The sequence below is a fragment of the Lucilia sericata genome, unplaced genomic scaffold (genome assembly GCF_015586225.1).
Source record: "Lucilia sericata isolate MDLA Ls3-8-SP2 unplaced genomic scaffold, ASM1558622v1 Contig000381F_arrow, whole genome shotgun sequence".
Taxonomy (NCBI): Eukaryota; Metazoa; Arthropoda; class Insecta; order Diptera; family Calliphoridae; genus Lucilia; species Lucilia sericata.
Genome location: NW_023994400.1, coordinates 17,501 through 41,100, shown reverse-complemented (window position 1 = coordinate 41,100; position 23,600 = coordinate 17,501). Strand labels below are relative to the sequence as shown.

At 31.0% G+C, this 23,600-nt stretch overlaps 2 protein-coding genes across 14 annotated transcripts in view; both read right to left on the bottom strand.

The window, feature by feature from the left end:
• LOC119604301 (peripheral plasma membrane protein CASK) overlaps positions 1-9,383 on the bottom strand; it is a 172,931-nt gene extending 163,548 nt beyond the window's left edge. For 9 of the 13 annotated variants that reach the window (XM_037956840.1, XM_037956841.1, XM_037956845.1 and 6 more), the window contains exon 1: positions 9,158-9,383. The gene's annotated coding sequence lies outside the window, so the exon portion shown is untranslated. Of the gene's footprint in view, positions 1-8,840; positions 8,974-9,091; positions 9,134-9,157 lie in introns of those variants that run through there. The other 4 variants (XM_037956837.1, XM_037956836.1, XM_037956839.1 and 1 more) reach the window with 4 other exon arrangements.
• Positions 9,384-15,689: 6,306 nt separating this feature from the next.
• Positions 15,690-23,600, bottom strand: part of LOC119604298 (gustatory receptor for bitter taste 93a) — an 8,059-nt gene continuing 148 nt past the window's right edge. The window contains exons 1-2 of the mRNA XM_037956832.1: positions 22,672-23,600; positions 15,690-15,845 (exon numbers count right to left, since the gene is read on the bottom strand). The exon at positions 22,672-23,600 is cut by the window's right edge and continues 148 nt beyond it. Coding sequence (XP_037812760.1) covers positions 15,690-15,845; positions 22,672-23,600 — 1,085 coding nt within the window. The remainder of the gene's footprint in view (positions 15,846-22,671) is intronic.

Genomic DNA, 23,600 nt, shown 5'->3' with positions numbered 1-23,600 from the left:
TTTACGTGCTGCGTTTGGTTGGAGAAATGTAAAATTATGAACAGCTTTGTGGTAATAAGTAACGATTTATTACATAATAAGATATCAGTGTGGTTGTTTTTAAAAACAATTGTTGATGACCTAAAGTCTAAATACCCCAATTTGAGAAAAATTGCGATTTTTTTCAGACGGATGCGCAGCACAATTTAAAAATAGGTTTACCATTTCTAGTGTATAAGTATTATAGTATGAAAGACTGGGGAGTTAAAATTGAGAGGGCTTTTTTTGACACTATCCATGGAAAGGGAGCGGTCGATGGCTTGGGGGCAACTGCGAAAGGTAGACTCTAGAAGGCAATAAAGATTTTCTCAACCCTCTGCTCTTACAGGCAGTTCAAAAATACAAAAATGTCTTTTGGTCAAAGATAGAGTTGTGTACGAAGATGTGTACTCAGATTCAGAAAGCGAATTTAAAAAATCGTCAAAAAAATGAGACTAAAAATAAAATCTTAAAAAATTATTAAATAGGACAGTATTAAGATTAAACACATATAAATAAATTTTTATAAATTTTTTTGTTAAATATTTACAAATATAAACTAAAAAAGTATTAAAAAGTTTATTCAATTCGTACTAGTAATGGCCGTCACAAAATTTGTAGCAACCGACACAAAATTCTCTTATAAAAATAAAATATAAAGAATAAAATATCAATTTCTGTTTTCATTCCGAAATTATAACAGTTCAAATGTGTACAAATGAAACGACCGTCACATTGGAATGACCCTCTTATTTAATCAAAAATTGTATGTTTCTGTGTTCAATATTACAGACAATTCAAAAAATATAATTTGATGAATGAAAAAGTACCAAAAGTCCCTTTCAGTAGATTCTTATTCACTAAGGTCCCTACGTTTTAAACTTAATATTTCCATGTTCAATATCGTAAAAATATAAAAAAAAAAACGAAAATGTACAAAATTCTCTCTAAATAAATTCTCATTTAATAAGTACAGTGTGTCATGTGTTCCGGTAACCATTATAGAGTATCTAAAAGGTACCATATGAAGAATGGAAAAGTACCAGAGTTCCCATTTACATAATATTATTCAGTCAAGACCATATATGTTAAAATTTATATTCCTAGGTTGAATATTTTAGAAAATTCAAAAAGTACCATTTATGAAATAAAGAGTACCAAAAAGTTCTCTCTTAAAGAATCTTATTCAATGAGGACCGTGTATGCTTAATAATCATGTGTTTTGAATTCATATTATAAAACATATAGAGTATCAATTGAAGAAAGAAAAAGTACAACAAGTGGAATAAATTCTACCTTAGTGGAAAGTTCTAATAAAAATGGTATAATTTTTCCCCTTTTCGCTTAGAAATATACTGTAGTAATGTATGTATATGTAGCCTTATTATGTTTTGTTGGTAGTGTACCGCTTCATTTATTTAAGTTCGTATATATGTATTATATATGTTTTTCCAGAACGTTTTATGTATTTCAGGATAACGGTTATTATTTGTACATATAATTCTTCTAGAATATTGATTGTATATATGTCTATCTCTTTTCTTCTTTTATATTATGAATATATATAATAACCTAGATTATAAACTAGATAATAAGCTAGATCAGAGTATAATATGAATGCTGTGAAAAAGCGTCATTAATAAACTTGTATTCAAAAAGAAAAGACGTGTCGTGATTATTTAAAAGCGCTTACAATCTCAGAAGTGGGATAATTAAAGAAAAATAATAGGATAATTTTTTTTTCTCTATTAATTTAGTGTAAAGTGCAGGAAAATACAAACTTTTTGAGGAAAAGTAAAATAATTTAGTGAAATAAACACATAAAAAGAAGAAGAACGGTTGACGATTTTTTTTTATTGCCAAAAATGGAAAGTGTGAGTGGAAAATATAACGCTGCACAACTACGTCATTGGCTACAACATCTTGGCTTGCCTTCAACGGGTACGAAAAATGCACTCCTCCTAAGATTAAACGAAGTGCCGGCAAAGGAAAGAGGGGAATACCCGGGAGACGACATGATTGATCAAGGCGAGAACATAGGTGGCGAGAATGAAAATTTTGAAAATGATACTGCTGGTGGAGTAGAAACAAATGAGCGTGAAAGAGGCCGCGATACAAATGAAAGTTCAGCGAATGAGTGTGAGACAAATGATCGAAACATACCACAAATGAAGGAGAAACAAGACTTTGAATTTCTTGGAAATTTACTGAAAAAGGAATTGGAAATTGTTAAGCGGGAAAAAGAGTTGTTAAGAAAGGAAAATGATTTGTTGAAGAAGATTGCTATGTTTGAAAAGACACGTGAAGATAAAACTACCGAAAATGTTACTGTAGATGTCAATGATAATGACACAATGAGCATAAATGCATCAAATGATGAGGGATTTAATTCCAACATGCACAGAAACAAACTGAATGCATCCTTTGGTATTTTGAAGGATATGCTGCCTGATTACGATGGTGGGTTGTTGCCAGAATTATGGATAACCCAATTTAAGAGTATTATTGATGTGTATTCTGTGGATGAAAATACAGCGAAGGCCTTATTAATGTGCAAGTTGAGAGGAAAAGCTCAGACATGGTTACATTCAAACCCGAATTTCATTTACGAGAACACCGAGGAAATATTGACACAGATGAAAGAAATTTTCTGTACGAAGGAAAATAAATTAATGATGCGACGTAAATTTGAAGCGCGCATATGGAAATTTGGAGAAACGTTTACAGATTATTATAATGACAAGATTATTTTGGCCAACAAGGTTGATGTTTCGGATGATGAGTTGATAGATAACATCATTGAAGGTATTCCTGATGAGCAGCTTAGAGTTCAGGCTAACTTGCAATGCTACGCTAATAAGACGCAACTCCTACAGGCCTTTTCTAAAATAAGTCTGAAGCAACAATATCGCTTAAGTGAGAATAACCAAATAGGTGAGGTGAAGGAAAGAAAGTTGAGATGCTATAACTGCAATTCCTTTGGACACTTTGCAGCTGAGTGCAAAAAGCCGAAACGTCAGGTGGGTAGCAGTCTGTCCAGAACGAAAGGCAGCTGTCCAATTAGTAGACCAGAATGAATATGTAAGGTATTTTAAGTTTTGCATGGATTCTTGTTTTAATTATAATTTTTTCTTAGAATGCCTGATCGATTCCGGTAGTCCAGTAAGTTTTGTGAGGAGGTCAAGTGTTTTGAACAGGATAAATATGGGAGAACTTTTATCTTGTAATTCTGTATTTTTTGGAATAAATAAGTCAAAATTGAATGTTTATGGGAAATTTAGATGCTTTTTAGTTTTGAATGGAAGGGTTATGGAAATGGAATTTTTAGTAGTTCCTGATGAGTCTATGACATTTGAATGTGTATTGGGTAGGGACTTTTTGGCGAAGGGAAATTTTGGAATTGTGCCTTTGGACAAAGGGGATGTTGTCCCGGAAGTTGATGATAGGGACGGGTTTGAGAGCGCAATTCTGTCTATTGATATAGGGGAAGGGGATAATTTTACATTTACTGTTGGAGATGGAATCGATCATTATGGCAAGGATAGATTATTTGAATTATATAATGATTATTATGTTCGACCCGAACGTCCCTCTAAACCCAGGGTATTTAGCGAGATAAAATTAAATTTGAGTGATGACAAGCCTTTTAATTGTAATCCTAGGAGGCTGTCATATGCTGAAAGATCTGAATTGCAGATTTTACTGGACGAATACTTGGAAAAGGGGTATATAAGGCCGAGTGAATCGGAATTTGTCTCACCAATCGTACTAGTTAGGAAAAAGACAGGTGAATTAAGAATGTGTGTGGATTATCGTGTTTTGAACAAGGTTACATCTAAGGATAGTTATCCGATTCCTTTAATCGATGATCTTTTGGATAGACTTTCTGGGAAGAAATTTTTTACGAAATTGGATTTGAAAAATGGTTTTTTTCATGTCTTTGTTCATCCCGATTCTGTTAAATTTACGTCTTTTGTGACACCATTAGGACAATATGAGTTTTTGAGAATGCCTTTTGGACTGAAGAATGCACCATCTGTTTTTCAAAGATTTGTTAACAAGGTTTTCGCGGATATGGTTAGAAGTGACAAGGTTATAATATACTTGGACGAGATTATGGTGGCAACGGATAACATTGAAGAGCACCTGGAGATTTTGAAAGAAGTTTTTACAAGATTAGTTGAGAATAATTTGGAATTGAGAAATGATAAATGTGAATTTTTGCAGACTTCGGTCAAGTACTTAGGATATACAATAGATGGCAGTGGTATAAGGGCTGATGATAAGGGTGTGAAGGCTATACAGGACTTTCCAGTTCCGGATAAACAACACTCAGTACAAAGTTTTTTAGGACTTTGTTCATATTTTCGACGGTTTGTGAAGGATTTTTCTATGATAGCGAAACCTTTATATGATCTTACGAAAAAGGATAGGAAATTTGTCTTTGGGGAGAGGGAATTGAATGCTTTTGAGCTGCTTAAGAGGAAGTTAACAGAATCGCCAGTGCTTGCACTATACGACCCGAACAGTGATACTGAGCTACATTGTGATGCCAGTTCAATCGGTTTTGGAGCAGTGCTACTGCAGAAAAAGGAGGATGGCAAGTTCCATCCAATTTTTTATTTCTCTAAAAGGACGACGGACACAGAGTCGAAATATCATAGTTTTGAGCTGGAGACGCTGGCGATAATTTATGCATTAAAGAGATTTCGTATTTATCTTCAGGGTAGGAAATTTAAGATTGTCACTGACTGTAACTCTCTCGCCATGACATTGAATAGAAAGGAACTGAACCCAAGGATAGCACGTTGGGCTCTGGAGCTCCAGAATTATGAGTACGAGCTGGAACATCGTTCGGGAAAGAGGATGCAACACGTGGACGCGCTAAGTAGGTGTACTAATATAATGATAGTGGAGTCCAACACTTTCGAGGAAAACTTGGTAATTTGTCAGAATAGGGATCCGAAGATAGGAGACTTGAGGGAAGCACTTCAGGTTAGTGAACATAGTATGTACGAGATGAGAAATGGTGTTCTATATAGGAAGACAAAGGATGGTAATTTATTATTTTACGTTCCCGAGGACATGGAGGACCATATTTTGTACAAATATCATGACGAAATGGGGCACGTTGGCATTGATAAGATGACCGATCTAATTCTGAAAAGTTATTGGTTTCCAAAGATAAGATGTAAGGCTTCTAAACACATAGAGAATTGTATGAATTGCATGGTATATTCGTCGAAACACGGCAAAGAGGAAGGATACCTGCATAGCATTCCAAAGTCGAATAAGCCGTTTGATGTAATACATATAGACCACTATGGGCCTGTTGATAATGGTAGGACATTGAGACACATCTTAGTCGTTATAGATTCATGCACAAAATTTGTACGTTTATACCCTGCGAAGACAACTAGTACAAAGGAGGTCATTATAGCACTGAAAGATTATTTTAGGTCATATAGTCGACCGAGGTGCGTGATAAGTGATCGGGGAACCTGTTTTACTTCGAAGGACTTTGCAGAGTTTTTAAGGGAGAATAATATTGTCCATACTTTGGTGGCTACAGGTTCACCGCAGGCAAACGGTCAGGTTGAAAGGGTCAACAGGTCGATAGGTCCAATGTTAGCGAAATTGGTTTATGCTGAAAAGGGAATATTTTGGGATCATGTGGTTGATCAGGTTGAATACACTTTGAACAATACTATTCACAGGTCTATTGGGGAGCATCCCAGTGTCATGTTGTTTGGTACGAATCAGAAAGGGAAGGTTGTCGATCTGTTAAGGGAGTGTCTTGAGGATGCTAATATGTATTCCAGGAATGAACACGATGAGATCAGGTCGAAGGCATTTGAAAGACAGGAAAAAGTACAGGAGTATAATGAAAAGTATTTTAACAAACGGAGAAGAGAACCAAGGGTCTATAGAGCAGGTGACTACGTTTTGGTGAGAAATTTTGATTCCACAGCTGGAATAACCCGGAAATTGATTCCAAAGTTTAAGGGTCCTTATAAGATTTCTAAAGTACTGAGGAACGATCGTTATTTGATTGAGGATGTTGACGGGTTTCAACAGTCCCGCACACCTTACAAAGGCGTTTGGGCTGTCTCTAATATACGCCCATGGTTTGGAGGACGCGAAAGGTCATGTAAACTATGAGAGATCAGGGGATCTCATAATCAGGATGGCCGAATTGTAGTAATGTATGTATATGTAGCCTTATTATGTTTTGTTGGTAGTGTACCGCTTCATTTATTTAAGTTCGTATATATGTATTATATATGTTTTTCCAGAACGTTTTATGTATTTCAGGATAACGGTTATTATTTGTACATATAATTCTTCTAGAATATTGATTGTATATATGTCTATCTCTTTTCTTCTTTTATATTATGAATATATATAATAACCTAGATTATAAACTAGATAATAAGCTAGATCAGAGTATAATATGAATGCTGTGAAAAAGCGTCATTAATAAACTTGTATTCAAAAAGAAAAGACGTGTCGTGATTATTTAAAAGCGTTAAAAGCGCTTACAATACTTTTTTGAGAATTAAGTTTACAAAATGTTCCGTATTTAAATCTATATATGACAGATAAAACTCGAACGATTCAAATCTGCATTCATTTGTTCCAGAAAAATTGTGCTTTCAAACATTTTGTTTCAGTAAATATTACAGAGTTAGTCCGTAATTTAATGGGAATACTTCAATAAAAAAATACTTCAAAAGAAAAAGTTTTCTTAATGTGCTAAAAAAGTACCAAAAGTGCAGTTTTCTCCCTTTTACACCCAAAAAGGGCTGAATTTAAAAAAAGCACAAAACAGGTGCTTCCTAATTTTGGGAGATATATTCAAAATATTTTTGGATGTGTTTGGCAAATTTTAAAACTGATTCTTGTTGTACTCCGAACCGCCTTTCAGAAAAATTGTATCACTTCTCAGGCATTTATTTTTGTCGCATAGAGTAATATAAATACATTATTGGACAAATTTTAAACAATTAAACTAACTGCCTGTTTCACAATATCGAAGCAATTTTATTTTATAAAAAATATCGCTTTTCGTTTTAAAACTACAACGAAAATTGAAAAACATGTCAGAATTTACGTAAAATAAAAATTAAATTAACAAATGTTTATTACAATTTTATTTTGTAAAAAGATGCCTTTTAATGTATTTTTAATGATTTGAAAGAATATCTTAAATACCTATGTATGCATATTGAAATAACAGATCTCTAAAATTAATCACCACTTTAGGTGCCATCGTACCCACAGTGCAACGGTCACGTTCGTCGCGATGGAAATGTCCATTTCGGCATATGAAATCCAAAAGGCCCTAAGTTACAAAAAAATCAAAATTGACTTTTTGATTGATTATGATGCACCGTATTAAAATACATGTTCCTGCTAAATTTTACACTCCTACAATCAAAATCAACGTCGCTATCATCGAAATCAAGAGATTATGTTCCAAAAATATTTTAAAATTCATTAAAATTTTAAAATTCTTTTGAATTTTTAACTTCGAAATTGTAAAATGTTATAAGTTGGCATCAAATAAAACAAAAATGGCACTTTTAGCGAAACCTTGCGATTTATAGATTTTTTAGAATTTTTAGAATTTTTTCGAAGAAAAATTCGAATTTCCGAAAATCTTTATGAAAACAAAGAAGTCTTATACTTTCCATGTTTCGGCCTATTTGTCCAACAAAACCCAATTTTAATTTAGTTAAAAATGTTGAACTTACTATTTCTTAATGTAACTTACGCCCTTTTGGGTTTCACAAAAAAACAAATTCTAAAGGGCTTAAGGTAATTAAAACAAAAACCGCGAATTTGTCTTAAAATACTAATTTGTCAATAAAAAATAAGCTTAACTTGAGAAAATGTTGAACATTTTTGGATTATTTATCATTTTAGGTTTTTTGCTTCTCCTAAAAAATTTGTTCATTGTAACTTAGGGCTTTTTGGATTTCATATGACGATATGCAATTTTGGAAAATATTTTTTAAGAATTCTAAACGATTTAGAAAATTTTAATTTAATTAATTTAATAATTCTTGGCGATGTAGCATATAGGGCAATTTGTCTCGAAAATCTATCAAATCTAAAACCTATAAAATTTAAAACAAATTCATATACATATGTATGTATGTAGGTATACTTATGATCCCTAACCCGTAATATGTAAACATATTAAAGTTAATTTCTACACCAGCAACATAAATGAATATTTAACTGCAGTAGTGGTAAGGCAATATATCTTCTAACAAAACGAAAAACAAAATTGGAGTACAAGTTGCGATAGTTAGCTATTTATTCCAATACCTATATTATCTTTTTTAGCAACATATTATCTTTATCATAGAAACACTTGCCTTTTATTTTCAAACAAGAAATTGATAAGAGAAAGGAAAAGTTAATTTTTGTGGGTATTTAAAATAGTAAAATAAAAACTAATTTAAACAAAAAAAAAAAAAAAATAAAAATTTAGTGCAATTTGAAATCACATTCATAAATTTACCTACTATATGAATGCATGTTCTTATGTATATCCATATCTACATATGTACATACACACTGTGTAGATTTATGAAGTAGCTGTCGTTCATCATCTGTACAACACAAATTTTCTTATCTTTCTAAAGAAGTCACAGAAAATATGGGCGGATTCGCTATTGTTTATCAAAAAATGTTATGACATTTTAACAAATTATTACTATGTAACGTAGAATGTATGTATTATGTTAATGTAGAAATTACTTCAATATATCTAAATAATTAAAATAGTATAAATTAATCAATCCACATACATACATATGCAAATATTTAAACAAATAATGTTAAGAATCAAATGGGACACACAAGCTGTGAAGTAAATCAACTTCGTGAAGGGCGGTAACGGGTCCTTGATATTTAATTACCACTTGGATGTGCATGGGTCGTAATGTCAATGTGACCATGATCAGACTTTTAATATGAATTCTTGTCGTTGTGTTTTTCGCCACAAAAATTATTAAAGATAAATTTTTAATGAAAATTCCTTGACATCACCACCACATACATTGCGCTCTCGCGCAAATATCCAACTCTTCAGTTCTCCACCCTAAATTAAAAATTGATTAATCACCTTTTTATTTTATCTTCTAATAAATAAAATGTACTTCAGTTGGCAATTTCCATACATCCATTACTATTTTCACTAACTAATTTTTTGAATTTGTTGCTGTTTTTTTTTAACATATAAACATTTTTTACTTGATTTGTTTACACAAAAAATGTTCGACCGTGAACAATAAATACACAATTACTCTCTTCGAGCACCAAATAAAATACTACTTTCGTGTAACATTGACTTTTTTAGCGAATGAATACATTTATAGATGTAGCAACGCCCATGAAATGTGGAACGTAAATAAACAGTGGCGATAATTTAGCGATTTAACGACTAATCCAAAAAAAATTTAATAATTTTTTTTATCCTAAAAGTATGCTCCTGTTAGTGCCGGTTCACACAATACGTCGAATTCAAAATAGTAGCATAGAGAAGTCTTTGGGTTCCCAGAATGTCAAATCACATATGTACATATGAAAAGATTTTGACATTTATTAAAACCACATAGAAACATTTTCACAAATTGTTAAAGAAATATGTATATTCATTCAAATTGCTCTGCAAATTCATTGCTTTTGCTGCGGCTTACACACTGGATAATTCTTATGGGCTGCTATAGCTGCGCTACCCTAGGGCGGTTTTTATTACGTGCAGCACATATAAAAAACGAATTTTATCACAGCAGCCAGGGTGTACTGAATAAGTATACCGTTAAACGGATACTATAACGATACGAAACTGTTCCAGACATATTACGGCCAAATATGGTTATTCATACATATTTAAAATATGTAGGGTAGAAGGGGGATCATATGCCATAGGGGCACATCTGCCAATAGCGAATAACTTGAAAACCGAGTAATCGATTTTATCGCATTATCGAATTTTGTTTTCGTTTATCGATTATCTATCATCCCTGAAAGTTTGAAAGATTAACTTTATATATGATGGGAGGCAGACGAGATTAATTGTTTTTCAAAGGGCTGTGAAAATATTTCACTGTGTGAATTTTTTGTGCTAACTTTTTTAGTGTTTGTGATTGAAAAAATATATTGTTCAGTGATTTTTGATTGATTTTTGATTTGATTTTTTATTCATCCTTTATTAATTGGTTTATTTACAATATATACAAAATTTTGAGATTTTATCAATTAGATATTACAGCAAATAACATAATGGAATTATAATAAATAAATAATTTTTGGATATTTGATACATTTAAAGGCAAAAACAGGGAGAAAACCTTTATTTGAATGGAAAAGAAAGTCAAACATGTACAGAAAATATGTAGTTTTATGAATAGGCTATTTTTAAAAATAGTCTTTCATAAAATTACGATTTTCAGTTTGATGATTCAATATTAATTCAGATAAGTGGCCTACATTCTCGAATCAGTGGATACGAGGAATTTTCAACTTTTTCGAAATATTTATTATTTAGTCTTGTTATAAAATCAAATATTTTTTCATATTTAGTTTCCTGATGTAGAATGTTAGTTGGATATTTCCAGTTTTTGTTATTTATTATTTTTAAACATTTATTTTGAATAATTTGCAATCGTTTTAGATGATAATTTGCAGCCGTATACCAAACAGGGCTAGCATAAGTTAAAATAGGTCTTATAATACTTTTATAAAGTAGATTTTTATTTTTGGCATTCAAATAAGAGTGTTTATTCAGAAGGGGCCATAACGATCTTATAGCTTTGATAGCTTTTTGACACGCCTGTTCAATGTGTTCTCTAAAAATTAACTTTTTATCTAAGATCACACCTAGATATTTAACGCAATTATCTATAGGGATGTGCTCATTCCCTATGGATATTTGTCTTCTTGGGATTCTTTTAGGAGATTTGTTATATGGAAATATTATAGCTTGAGTTTTATTTGGGTTTATTTTAATTCTCCATTTATGGAAATATTTAGTGCAAGCTGAGAGTCCCTTTTCCATTTTCCTAAGCAATGCGCTGGTAAGTTTGCTCGATGAGATCAAAGCAGTATCATCTGCATAGTAAGCTGTTTCTAAATCTTTTGGTGCTGTAAAATCCGAAGTATAGATTGAGTAGAGTATTGGGGATAATACGGAACCCTGTGGTAAACCATTAGTTATTCCTTTAAGTGCGGAATTTACTCCATTTAGAGCAACACAAAAGTTTCTGCTATCTAAAAAACTGTCAATTAATCCACACAAATATTTTGGTACATTAGCTTCTAGTAGTTTATATAAAAGGCCTTTATGCCAGACTGTGTCAAAGGCCTTTTCTATATCTAGTAGTATCATACCAGTGGACCGTTTGGTGGTAATGTTGTTAATAATTTTATTTTTAATTCTGTTTATCTGGTGTGTTGTACTGTGCTCTTTCCTAAAACCGAATTGTGATTTGGAAAGAATAGAATTTTCCTCAATGAATTGATTAAGTCGGGAATGTACAATTTTCTCTAAAAGCTTACCTAAATTGCTCAGCAAACTAATTGGTCTATAGCTGCCAGGATCATTTTTTGGTTTGTTGGGTTTATGAATGGGAATTATCTTTGCTGTTTTAAATATACTGGGAAAATAATTAAGTTTAATACAACCATTAAATATTGTAACCAGTAGTTTTATAGCATTTAAGGGAAGTTTTTTCAATAGAAGATTCGATATGTTGTCAAATCCGGGGGATTTAGATGATTTGAGTGATGAAATTAAGTTAATCATTTCACAGAGAGATGTATATCTGCAATCATCAGAAACTGTGTATTGATTTCGAAAGTTGTCTACTAAAGAATCAACCTTCTTGTCAAAGGAATGACTGAAATGTGCTGTGAGGTTATTAGCCTGAACAAATCTATTGGCGAGAACTTCAGCCTTCCCGCTGTCAGAAATAATTTTAGTAATTCCTACATTCAAATGGGGGATTTTTGTCTGACCTTTAGCTCGTAGGTTTCTACTTATTCTCCAAAATGATTTGTCACCTGGCTTCAATTTGGATAAAAGTGCTGACCATTTCCTATTTCTTTCAGTATTAATATTCTCATCAATTAACTTGCTCAGAAACCTTGAATATTGTTTGTAGAAATTAGCTTCAAATAAGTTAGTCGATCTATGAAATTTCCTATTAAATGTTCTTCTTACTTTTATATATTTAATCACTTTATCAGGTAATGTAACTTTGTCTGAAGGATATAATTTAGGAGTAGATATGTCTCTAGCTTCCAGAATGATCTTGCTTAAAGTACTTAATTCATTATCGATAATTGTTTTAGTATTATATATATTAGTGTTAGAAACTATTTTGTTATCTATATAGTTTTGAAAGGAATTCCAATTGGTTAATTTATAGTTATAATAGCTTAAATCTACCGTATTTACAGTTGTTAAACTAATAGAGCAGACAATCGGGCGATGGTCTGATGGAATCTCATATTCTAGTACTTCTAGGTTCAAATTTAATGTGGTGTTGCTTAAGACTAAATCTATTGTAGACGGAGCACGTCCGTGTTGATGAGGGTAGTAGGTTGGATCATTTGGATAATAAACGAAGAAGTTGCATGTATGTTGTAATTGACTGAGCACGTTACCAGCGGTGTTATTTCTTATACAGTTCCACGAGGTATGCTTGGCGTTTAAATCTCCAAGTAGTATGTAATCTTTGCTTGGCGAAGTTAATTTAAGGATATCATGTTTAAAATTATGGTTATAATGGGCTGAATATGCTGCTATTATTTTCATAGGTCTGTTATTTATCAATATTTCAACTGAAATATTTTCTATTGATTTAGTTTTATCCACAGAAATATTTTTGTGGTTAATATGTTTATGGATAATGAGAGCAACTCCTCCTCCCCTTGATCCGTCGGTTCTGTCATTTCGATAAATATAATAATTTTTGAAATATGGTTTACTCGTTTCATTAAAAAAGGTTTCGTTAACAGAAGCAACTTTAATTTTTTCTTTTTCTAGTAGAAACTCAAACTTGGAATAATTTGAGATGCCATTGGCATTCCAGTGAAGTATTTTGAATTCATTTATATTAACGTAATCCATAGGCATATTTAACCATTGACATTATGACCTGAATTTGTTGCACTTTGGAAGTACATCTACTTAAGTCTTCCATTGTTTTTGAGAATATATCGAATAATTCATCAATACTAAAAATGTCATTATTTGATTTCAGCTGATTAGCATAGGTTGGTTTATTATGAAAAACGTTGTTATTTTTATTATTGTTAACTGTATTTGAAACTATATTTGGGAAGTCAGCATTGTTGTAATGAAATGTGTCACTTTGATTTCTCCTGTTGTTTCGTTGAGAGCTTTTAGAGGTTGCTCTAGCCCTTGTCTCAAGATATAATGATCGTAGGGGACAATTAATGTCATTCGCAGAGTGATCAATTCGTTCTTTTCCATATTTTTTACAGTTGAAACATGAAAAGGCAGCAGGACTTTTGTCATTTGAGTTATAAGGACAATCTTTTGTATGATGATCGTTGGCACAAATCATGCAGGCTGGACGTCTAAAACAATGTTCACCACCATGTCCATACATAAGGCAGTTCCAACATTGGGTTGGTTTATCATTTTTTGGTTTGTACTTTTTCCAACTAATTATTACATTAGATATTGTTCTAATCTTTTTTAATGATTCAGGATTGAAAGTTTTCCTAGTGAACTGTACTTTGTAAACAGCGTTGTTCGATGAACTGAACTTTGTGTTAACCTCTGTCACTGACGAGGGTATAAGATTATAACTTTTTAGTTCTGCCATGATGTCATCTGTTTTTATTTGGGGTAAACCGTAAAGAAACGTTGTGTAGAGCCTATTTTCCTTCGGATTGTAAGAGTGAAATTCTATTTGATTTTCCCTTAATATTTGCTTACAACATTCGTATACTTCAATACTAGGAGGAAAAATCTTAGTACCAATGGAAGTACGTTTGTACATACAATCTTTGCCCAAAAGATTTTGGATCTCTGTAAAGGGTTTGTCTGCCTCCACAACAATAGGGGGTGGCTTAGTTTTTTTGACTTCATTTATATTTGATTCGGGAAGAACTTCCATATCGTTCATACCGGCTAATAGACTAAATCTGTTTCTTGAACATGATGCGATATTTGGGTTATAGGCCACAGGTCTATGAGTGTTAATCATGATTTTCTTAGGAAATGATTTTTTCTTCTTAGATGAGGATTTGGCCCCGCGGGCCATCACTAATTGTATTCCCTTTTATTCGCTTTGTAATTGACTACACGTGTGCGAGCTCAAGCGAGAACGAGAGTAGGCAATAATCAAAACAAAATATAATATCACTTTTGTAACTGTTAATTCTTGTTTTTTTTTTTTTTTTTGAATTGCTAAGCGCTTTAATGGACGCAACCGTTCATAAAGAGAGTTTGGTTTGAACTGTTATTGTTCAGTGATAGAACGTCAATAATAGTGAAAAATAAGACATAATAATTTTTTCGATAATATAATCTGAAGCCCGAAAAAATTGAAACTAAACCCCAGAACAGCCCGTGGGGCACATTCGCCAAATATATGTAATGCTTGTGATGTAGAACAAAATTTGGTTAAAATATAGAAAAAATCAATAATAATTTGTTTTATTTATTTATTTTTTTTTTTTTTTTGTTAAGTTATGTGAAATAAACAATAAATATCTGGTTTATTATACTTTGTTAAATGAATTAAAATATAAAACAGCGAAATAAGTTTTTATTTTTAAAATTTTTTGGTTAATTTTACTAATGACAAATCTGCCCCATCCCCTTAGCGTATTTACCCCATGGATGGGGTAAATACGCTCAGAAAAGTTAAAAAAAAAAAAAAAAAATATGTACATTAGGATGACTTAGGAAAGATTGAAAGGGATAAAACTAAAGCCAACATATCTAAGTATCCGAACCAAGAAAATAATAAAGAATATGTATTGTGGTTTTAATTTGAGGCCGCCTCAAAAAAAAGTGGCGTATGGTCCCCCTTCTACCCTATGTACATTAGAGGTGTCCAAAAATATCGATTTTGCTCAGATGGGTCTTATTTTGTTCAATAGTGTAAACTGGATTTTAGCCAAATCGGACAAAGGGAACCCGATTTGGCATTTTCTCGTTTTTTTGTCTAGATATTTTTGTTTGCATCACTTCTACATGCAAAACGAAGACAAAACAATGCAAAAGTGCATGATTTTTTTAATACCTAAATGGCTGGGGAAATTGTCAATAACTTTATTTTCGATATATGTTTTATACCTCGTTAGATAGATAAATTTCTCTAGATGATTTGGACGAAATGTTAAGAAAAATTAATTGTAATGGCACAATTTTTAAAGAAACCTAGAAGAAAGTCCTATTATTTACCCAATTTTACACTTTTCAATAGATTTCCGGCATGGGTTATCGTTATCCGATTTGACTAAAATTTAACACCAGTATGTTTTAGACACTAATGAAGATAATAAGGCCCATCTGAGCAAAATCGATATTTTTTGGTGTCCTCTAATGTACATATATATTCATTCAATAAATAAAAAATGCACAAAAAGTTAAACTGTTATGTTTATTTTATTTATAATCCACCAGTCATTCCGAATTGTATTATCAGGAACAAATAGGAAATGATCGCAGATAATATTAAAAGTATAAATTGATTATTCAGAGTAAAAAAACCTAAAATATTAATTTCCAGATTTTCTGCTTTACGCTGGCTGAGAAATCTTTCCACCTGGTAAAAGAAGAAAAACATAAATCTAAAATAAATCATGTTTAGATATGGTTTTGTATTATTTAGCTAATTGGGACTTGTTTTCAGAAATCCCTATACATAGGTGTTTTGAAAATTACAATCCCAGCATTCTGAAATATTCCGATATCCCGGAATATTTCGCATTCTTATTGATTTTTCCTATAAAAGCATGATTTCCAATCAATTTTGCAGTTTCGCCTTAAAAATTAAAACGAAGCCAAATATACATATAGGTCATTTCGTGTCAAGTGACGAAGGTTTAAAAATCGATGTCTTCCGATTTTGATGAAATTTGCACCAAGGTTAGTATTTTTGGATAGTAGAATCACAAAGCTCTTAAAGGTAATGGTGTAAGCTTTCTATTGAGCAAAAAAAGGCAACAAAAACTTCCACTTTGAAATAATAGAAGAGAATTAAGTGGCATATATTGAAAAATCTTATTCTTATGTTAAAAAATAATTTTTTTTTGATAGATATCCCACTCGCATCCCATTATGGGACTATAAACCCCTTAAGGAAATTGTCTAAGCTTTCTTTTGAACAAAAAAAGGGAGTTTTTTTAAAAAAAAATTTTTATAAAAAAAATTTATAAATAATTTTTAGATGGTATTTTAAATTTTCAGATTTTAAACCACGAAAGTTATAAGCGCCAACATTTTTTTGACGGAGTTTTATTAAATTTGGAGGTGATGATGAAAAAAACCATTGTTTGATGGGATATTTTTAACCCACAAGTAAACATCATAACTCCTAAACGGATTACAATAAATTAAAAATTTTAACTGTACTTTGCAAATTTTGTTCTTTAAAAATTGCATTTTTATACCCTTCACCTTAGTGAGAAGGGTTATATGTATACAAGTTTGTCATTCCGTTTGTAATTTCCACAATATAATTTTTGACCCTATAAAGTATATACATATTAGACCGACTCACTCTGTATGGAAAGCAAAAACGTGTTTTTGTTACCCCTCTCAAAATTTACCTTGCTTTGTTTTATGATGATTCCCAAAATATTTTAAGTCTAGTGATGACCGTTCGTGAGCTGGACCAAATTGAAAAAAGGTATTTTGGAATTATTTTTTTCAAATTTTAGTTTTTTTTTGAAACAATATATTCGATATGGGGTATCGTTTGAAAGGGGTTTTAAAGCCGCGTCCAATGATGTATTAGTCATAAATAACCGTCTACTCATAATTGTCTTATTCCAAAATATTTAAAATTGTTAGGTTTTTCACTAATAAAAATAAAATGTATGCACAATTTTGCAAATTTTGAGCACCACTAGACGTGGCTTCAAAAAACATTTCAAATTATACCACATATTGTATATTTTGTTTAAGAAAAAACTGTAAAATTTAAAAAAATAACTTAAAAGGGGTTTTTTGTAACCGGTCCAGCTCACGAACGGCCGTCGATAGACTGGAAATATTTTGGGAACCATCATAAAACAATGAGGCCTTACCATCAAAAATTTTATTAGGGTCACGAAGGCTACTATAGAACATGGTTTTGTATCGTTTTGTCGAGATAAGAGTATATTGAACATAATTATGAACTTAAAAGCTCTATTTGGGGGTTCAGCTGTATGGGGGCTAGGTCGAATATTGGACGATGTTACCCATTATTTTGTCATACTTTACAAACGACATCTTAATCACATCTAAAAATGCGATTGCATACTTTTCGTTTTTATAAACAAAACATATCCTTACAAATGAAAACACAGTTAAAAATGAGGAAAGAGATGTAGAAAAGTCACTACAAACAACATATTCGAAGTACTTCAAATTTTGATGAAAAACCAATGAAATTTACATAAGCGTTTCATTGAATGAATGTGGTTTATTTTTGACATACAATTATCCGATTTTTACAGCTTCTAAAGATAAGATTAGATGTAGTTCAAAGTTGTCAAAAATTAACAACATCCCTCCAATGACACGCTAATGTAAAATTCATAGGTTTTTCATTTGAATTTTAAGCACTTCGTGTTACTAGTTGTAATGAAAATTCTACATCTTTTTCCACACTTTTTTTGCTGAGGATTGTTTGAAAAACGTATATATAGGTCCAAACACATACAACACTTTTCTTCGACAGCTCGTGTTTAATGTATTGGCGTACGAAAATGAGGAGAAAATAAGAACAAATAAAACTTAACCTCCTGGACCAGGTTGAATTGCAAAAAGTTGAAATATTGCTCGGAATTTAGCCCAAAAATCGGTGGATTGCCATTATCTATAAGTGAATCTAAAACATTTTCGGCTGGAAATCTCAAAAACTAATTGTTTTATAAAATTTAACAATGTAATTTCTTTTACTATTTGAGAGGACAATAATCTATTTTAACTGGCTGTCATCTTTAAAATTTGTGTCCTCTTTCTGTCATCAATTTCCATATTATGTCATCTTAATTTTTAAAACAAAATTACTCAAATGTTCAAAAGTTTTCACATGGGAATTAAATACGTAATTTTCTTAAAAGTTTGGTTTGTTTATATTTTAACAAACCAAATGCATGAAAATTGTCATAATCTTTTTCTGTAAAATACATAAGTATGTAAAAAAAATTAACTCAAAAAAATTGTTTTACTCTTTTCTTTATGTCATCTATTTTCATTTCCAAAATCTGGTCGCCTTTTTTAAGATATTTTTAATGTGAAACTCCTGAATCAGCTGTCAGGAACCATACGCTAAATTAAGCTGTAATAAACGATCTTTATCATAAAAAACAAAGTAAAAAGTACATATGTATATTTTTATATTCAGAACTTTATTTATAATTACAAATTTCAAAATACATAAAATACAAAATCACCTCTTATGATATCTTAGCTTATGTCCCTTTACAATACTATGAATCGTTTCTATTATTTCTTCCAATGACAAATTTTATTAATACCAATAATACGATGGAGTAAAAATACCTTTTATTTAAGATAGATACTAATCATCAAATTCTAATGGCTATTTTTGAGAAGATTTTGTTTTCACCACAAAATAAAATCGTTTCTATTAATTTTTCCACCACTGTATATACAATCGCTTAAATAAATACAATAGATGTAAGAAAATACTATCGTGCAGATTGACCGATTAACATACTTTATCAATTTATTGATATATGGTGAATTTCGTGTCAAGTGACCCAACATTAAAAATCGATGCCTTTCGATTTGGAAAGAATGAAGAAATATCTTTCTGATTTCCTTTTGACAATTTTTGCTAAATTATAGATCTGCCGATTTCTGTAGAAATACTAGTATTTTTAACGAAATTATGGGCTCTAAAGCGTTATTTAGGTGTCCGATTGTATGGGATCTAAGTGAAATAATGAAGCTATTTTTAATATTTTCAACTCACTTCGTCTTTAGTATGATTGAAGACCATGTATCACAAGGGTTTTTATTTGTTCAGCCTAGGTAGACATTCTCATGGAAATACTTATTTATATACGTCAACAAATTTTTTTCGAATTTCGAAAATTAAACTAATGTTTATATTAATCAGAGATGGGGGTAGTGCACAAATTTTTAACTATCACTAATAATTAGTGGTAGTTCAAAATTATTCACTACTTTTGTTTAAGTTTAGTGATGAATTGAAAAATATAAGCCTCACTCAATAATAGTGATAGTGATATTTAAAATTTTTAACTAAAAATATTTTAAAAATAGTTAAAATATTTGTTTTTACAGCCTAGTGAAATAATTTTTTCTACACTAAATTATTAGTTCAAAAAATATTCCTGCACTATTTTTTTTTCTACGGAGAAATGTTTCACTCAATTGAAAGTTTAAGTTAATAGGTCAGTCTAGAAATGGTTCAAGTCAACAAAAAACTCATTGGACGAATATTATTAATGAATAAAGCTTTCATTATTTACAACATTTCCAAGCTATTGCTTAAAAAATATCCAGTAACCACATCATTTTTGCAACTGGCTATCCAAATCTGTATTTTCTATTTTAATAGATGTATCTTTACAAAAATTTAATCATTTATTGTCTTACAAATTCTTTAATTTTCATTTTAAAAAAATTAGTGCAAAGAAAATTATTGCAGCCTTTTGTTAGTTACTGTTCAAATTTTTAACTATTTGAGTGTAGTGCTTTTTTCTACACTACCACTCAATTGAGTTATAGTTAAAAAAAATAAAATTATCACTAAAAAATATTAGTGCAAAAAATATAAGCTTCACTATCACTAAGCTGCTGAAAATTAGTGAAAAATATATTTTTTGAAATAATATTTAGTGCTAGTGAAATATTGATTTAACTAAAAAAATAGTGCACTACCCCCATCTCTGATATTAACAACAATTTAAATATGAATTCAAGATCATTGTAAAAAACAAATGTTTTCAAAGAAAAACAAGTAAGAAATTATAGTCGGGCGAGGACGACCATATAATACCCTACACCTGTTACAAAAAAATGTGATTTAGTTTTCATAGTAATGCATTTAGGTTGAATTTTACCTTGCCTCAGATATACTTATTGTTGAATAAAATTGTGAACATTTAAGTCGAATTTTGAAGGGGACTTTGAATAGGGGCTATGGTCAAATGAGACCCTATATTCAAAAAATTTATGAGGGTCATCAAGGCTAGTATAGAACTTGGTTTTGCAGCTTTTTGTCGAGATACGAGTATATTAAACATAAATATGAACTTAAAAGCCCTATTAGTCCGGTTCAGTTGTATGGGGGCTAGGTGAAATAATGGACCGATGTTAACCATTTTCAACAGGCTTCGTCTCTGGTACCATAGAAGATCGTGTGCCAAATTTTATTGAATTATCTTCAAAATTGCGACGTGTAGTTTGATTACAAGGTTTACAAACCCTATTCGGGGGTTCAGTTGTATGGGGCTAGGTGAAATAATGGACCGATGTTAACCATTTTCAATAGACTTTGTCTCTGGTACCATAGAAGATCGTGTGCCAAATTTCATTGAATTATCTTCAAAATTGCGACCTGTAGTTTGATTACAAAGTTTACAAGCCCTATTCAGGGGGTCAGTTGTATGGGGGCTAGGTGAAATAATGGACCGATGTTAACCATTTTCAATAGGCTTCGTCCCTGGGACAATAGAAGATCATGTACCAAATTTCATTGAATTATCTTCAAAATTGTGACCTGTAGTTATAGCTAAATCGACTCAGAAAATTATTCTAAGCCGATTGGTATACTTTAAGGTGGGTATAGGACCAATATTATTGTGCGTTACAAACATCAGCACAAACCCATTATACCCTCCCCACTAAAGTGGTGCAGGGTATAATGATATATACATATGTATAATAGGGTGGCACCAATATGAAAGTTGCTGATGTTTCCCCCCAAAATGAAAATTTAGTTCATTCTAAGATAACGTTTCTTAATTTTTTTGTCCTGCTGCAAATAATTGGTGAGCTGGATCGAAGGATAAAATGTCTTTTTAAAGTTTTATGATTTTTTCATACATCTTTGAGAGACGATTTCAATAACATAACGAGGAACTATATTCAATAGTCTCCATCTAAAATAATACATGTTTTCAGGAGAGCAAAAAAATGTTTATTTCGCTAGTTCGTGAAGATTTTTTAATTTTTTCTTCTACAATATATTTTTACGACCATATTCTAAGAATTTAAAATGTTGCATTATTTGCAAAATTATTCACAAATTTATATCACATAGATATAATTTTAAACCTTCAGATAGAGGGTTTTCCATAGAAATATACATTTTTTATTTGATTTAATATCAATAAATATTATATTTTATGCAATTTAATGAATAGAAACTAAATTGTTGAAAAAGCAACAGATTATAAGGTTTAGGTCCAAAATCAATGATATATGGTTAAAATTAATCAAATTATTATCATAATGAGCGATATCTTGAAAACTATTAAGCCGATTTTAAATATTTTGGCAGATTTTGTATTCAGCATGCCCAAATTAGTAAAAACTCTTGTTTTGCAACAGAAATTAACCAAAATAATAGAGTTTGAAGCAATTTTTGGATAAGATAGAGAGTTTTGCATTCAGAATTTTTCTTTTTTTAAGATAGAGAAATTTAAAAATTGCTAAAAAATATTTTTATTCTTTAAAATTTATGTCACTGGTGCGGGATAGTTTGCCGGATATTTTGCCATCAAAATCTTATTTTCATGAAAATGACAGATAGAGACTATTGAATATAACACAATTTTGTATACGACTCGAAAATTATTTTGTAATGATTTAGTAGCATACATAGACTTCGATAAATTCAATTAAAATTATTTTACATTGTATTTTGATAAAAAGAAAATATCGTTTACATAATGAGGGTTATAAACATATTAAATTCATCTATGTTAAAATGTAAAAAATCTGAAAAATGATACAATTACAATTGTTAAAATTATGATATGCAATTAAAAGCGTGTCTCTTTTATTGCGACATAATTTGTAATATCATTTTTACTTATTTATAGGACAAAATTTTTCAAAATGTTTTAACCATTTTTAAGTTTTTCTATCTTTTTGGAAGGAAAATGTTGTGCAAAACGGTAAGAAAATACATCATTTGTTGAAAAAAACTCAAAAAAGTGCCTTTTATCCATATGAATGCATTTACGATGCGCGGGTTCTTAACCTCAAAATAATTGAATAATATTTTACAGTATTCAATTCGACGTTAAAATACTGTTAGAAGTTGGATCAACTTCTAACGAAGTTTCACTGTTAGATGTTGATCCAAGAGGAAAGCTTATTTTCGACCCACCCTAGTGTATATACAAAATTGTGAATAGTTGAAACTTTTTACTTACACTTATGTCCCATCGCATGTCAATGTCTGAACAGACGATATCAAGATTAAGTTGGTTTGGAATCTCCGATTTGTCAACGACGTGATTCGCACACATTATAATCAATGCTAGGTTTGAAATTTTTACTATAACCATAAATATTTTTATAATATCGACATATCCATCGCGAATATATTGCCAAATGCTATGGTTTAGCAACAGGAAAATTACCATAAAATTGTAATAAATGTAATACAAAACAGGCCATTGAAAAATGTGAACAAATCCCTTGGTGATCCTGTATAGACTGCTGTAGATTTGATCAATACTATCCAACTTATCTGAATAATCACATACCAATCTTAAACGATGATAATTTGAAAGCGAAGTTCCGCACTTATTTCCACATTCAATACTTTTCATATTGGTTATAATAGTTTGCAAATAGCTGCCCAAGTTACCGTACATAAGTGACATTATTAAAAATCCAATATAACAGGCATCTAATACAAACATAGAACCGAGCCATAGAAAGACTCCAATGGTTATACTAAACCATTTGTTTAAATTTAGCGATTCAAGATCTAGAAGGGTGGGCAATTCATTGACGTAACCTAATATAGTGATGATACCTTTCAAACAAGACAATATCAAGAACTGCTTACAGAATAACGTGTTTTTATTTGTTATTTCTGCAATTCCTTTATTTAGATTTATAAATCGATTTATCATTTTAATTAACTCCATATTATCGCGTACTCTCAAAATAAGTAGTGCCGTGCTGAATATAGCCACAGAAATGATTTGCTGTATCGAAAATAAGCGCAGGAAATTGCTTGGCGTTGTTTGGAAATCAAAATAAACTGATGGCATAACGTCCCAATATGCAATAATTATTATGAAATGCACAATAGTCTTTCCTATCTTTACCCATTTGTTGCCAGGATACA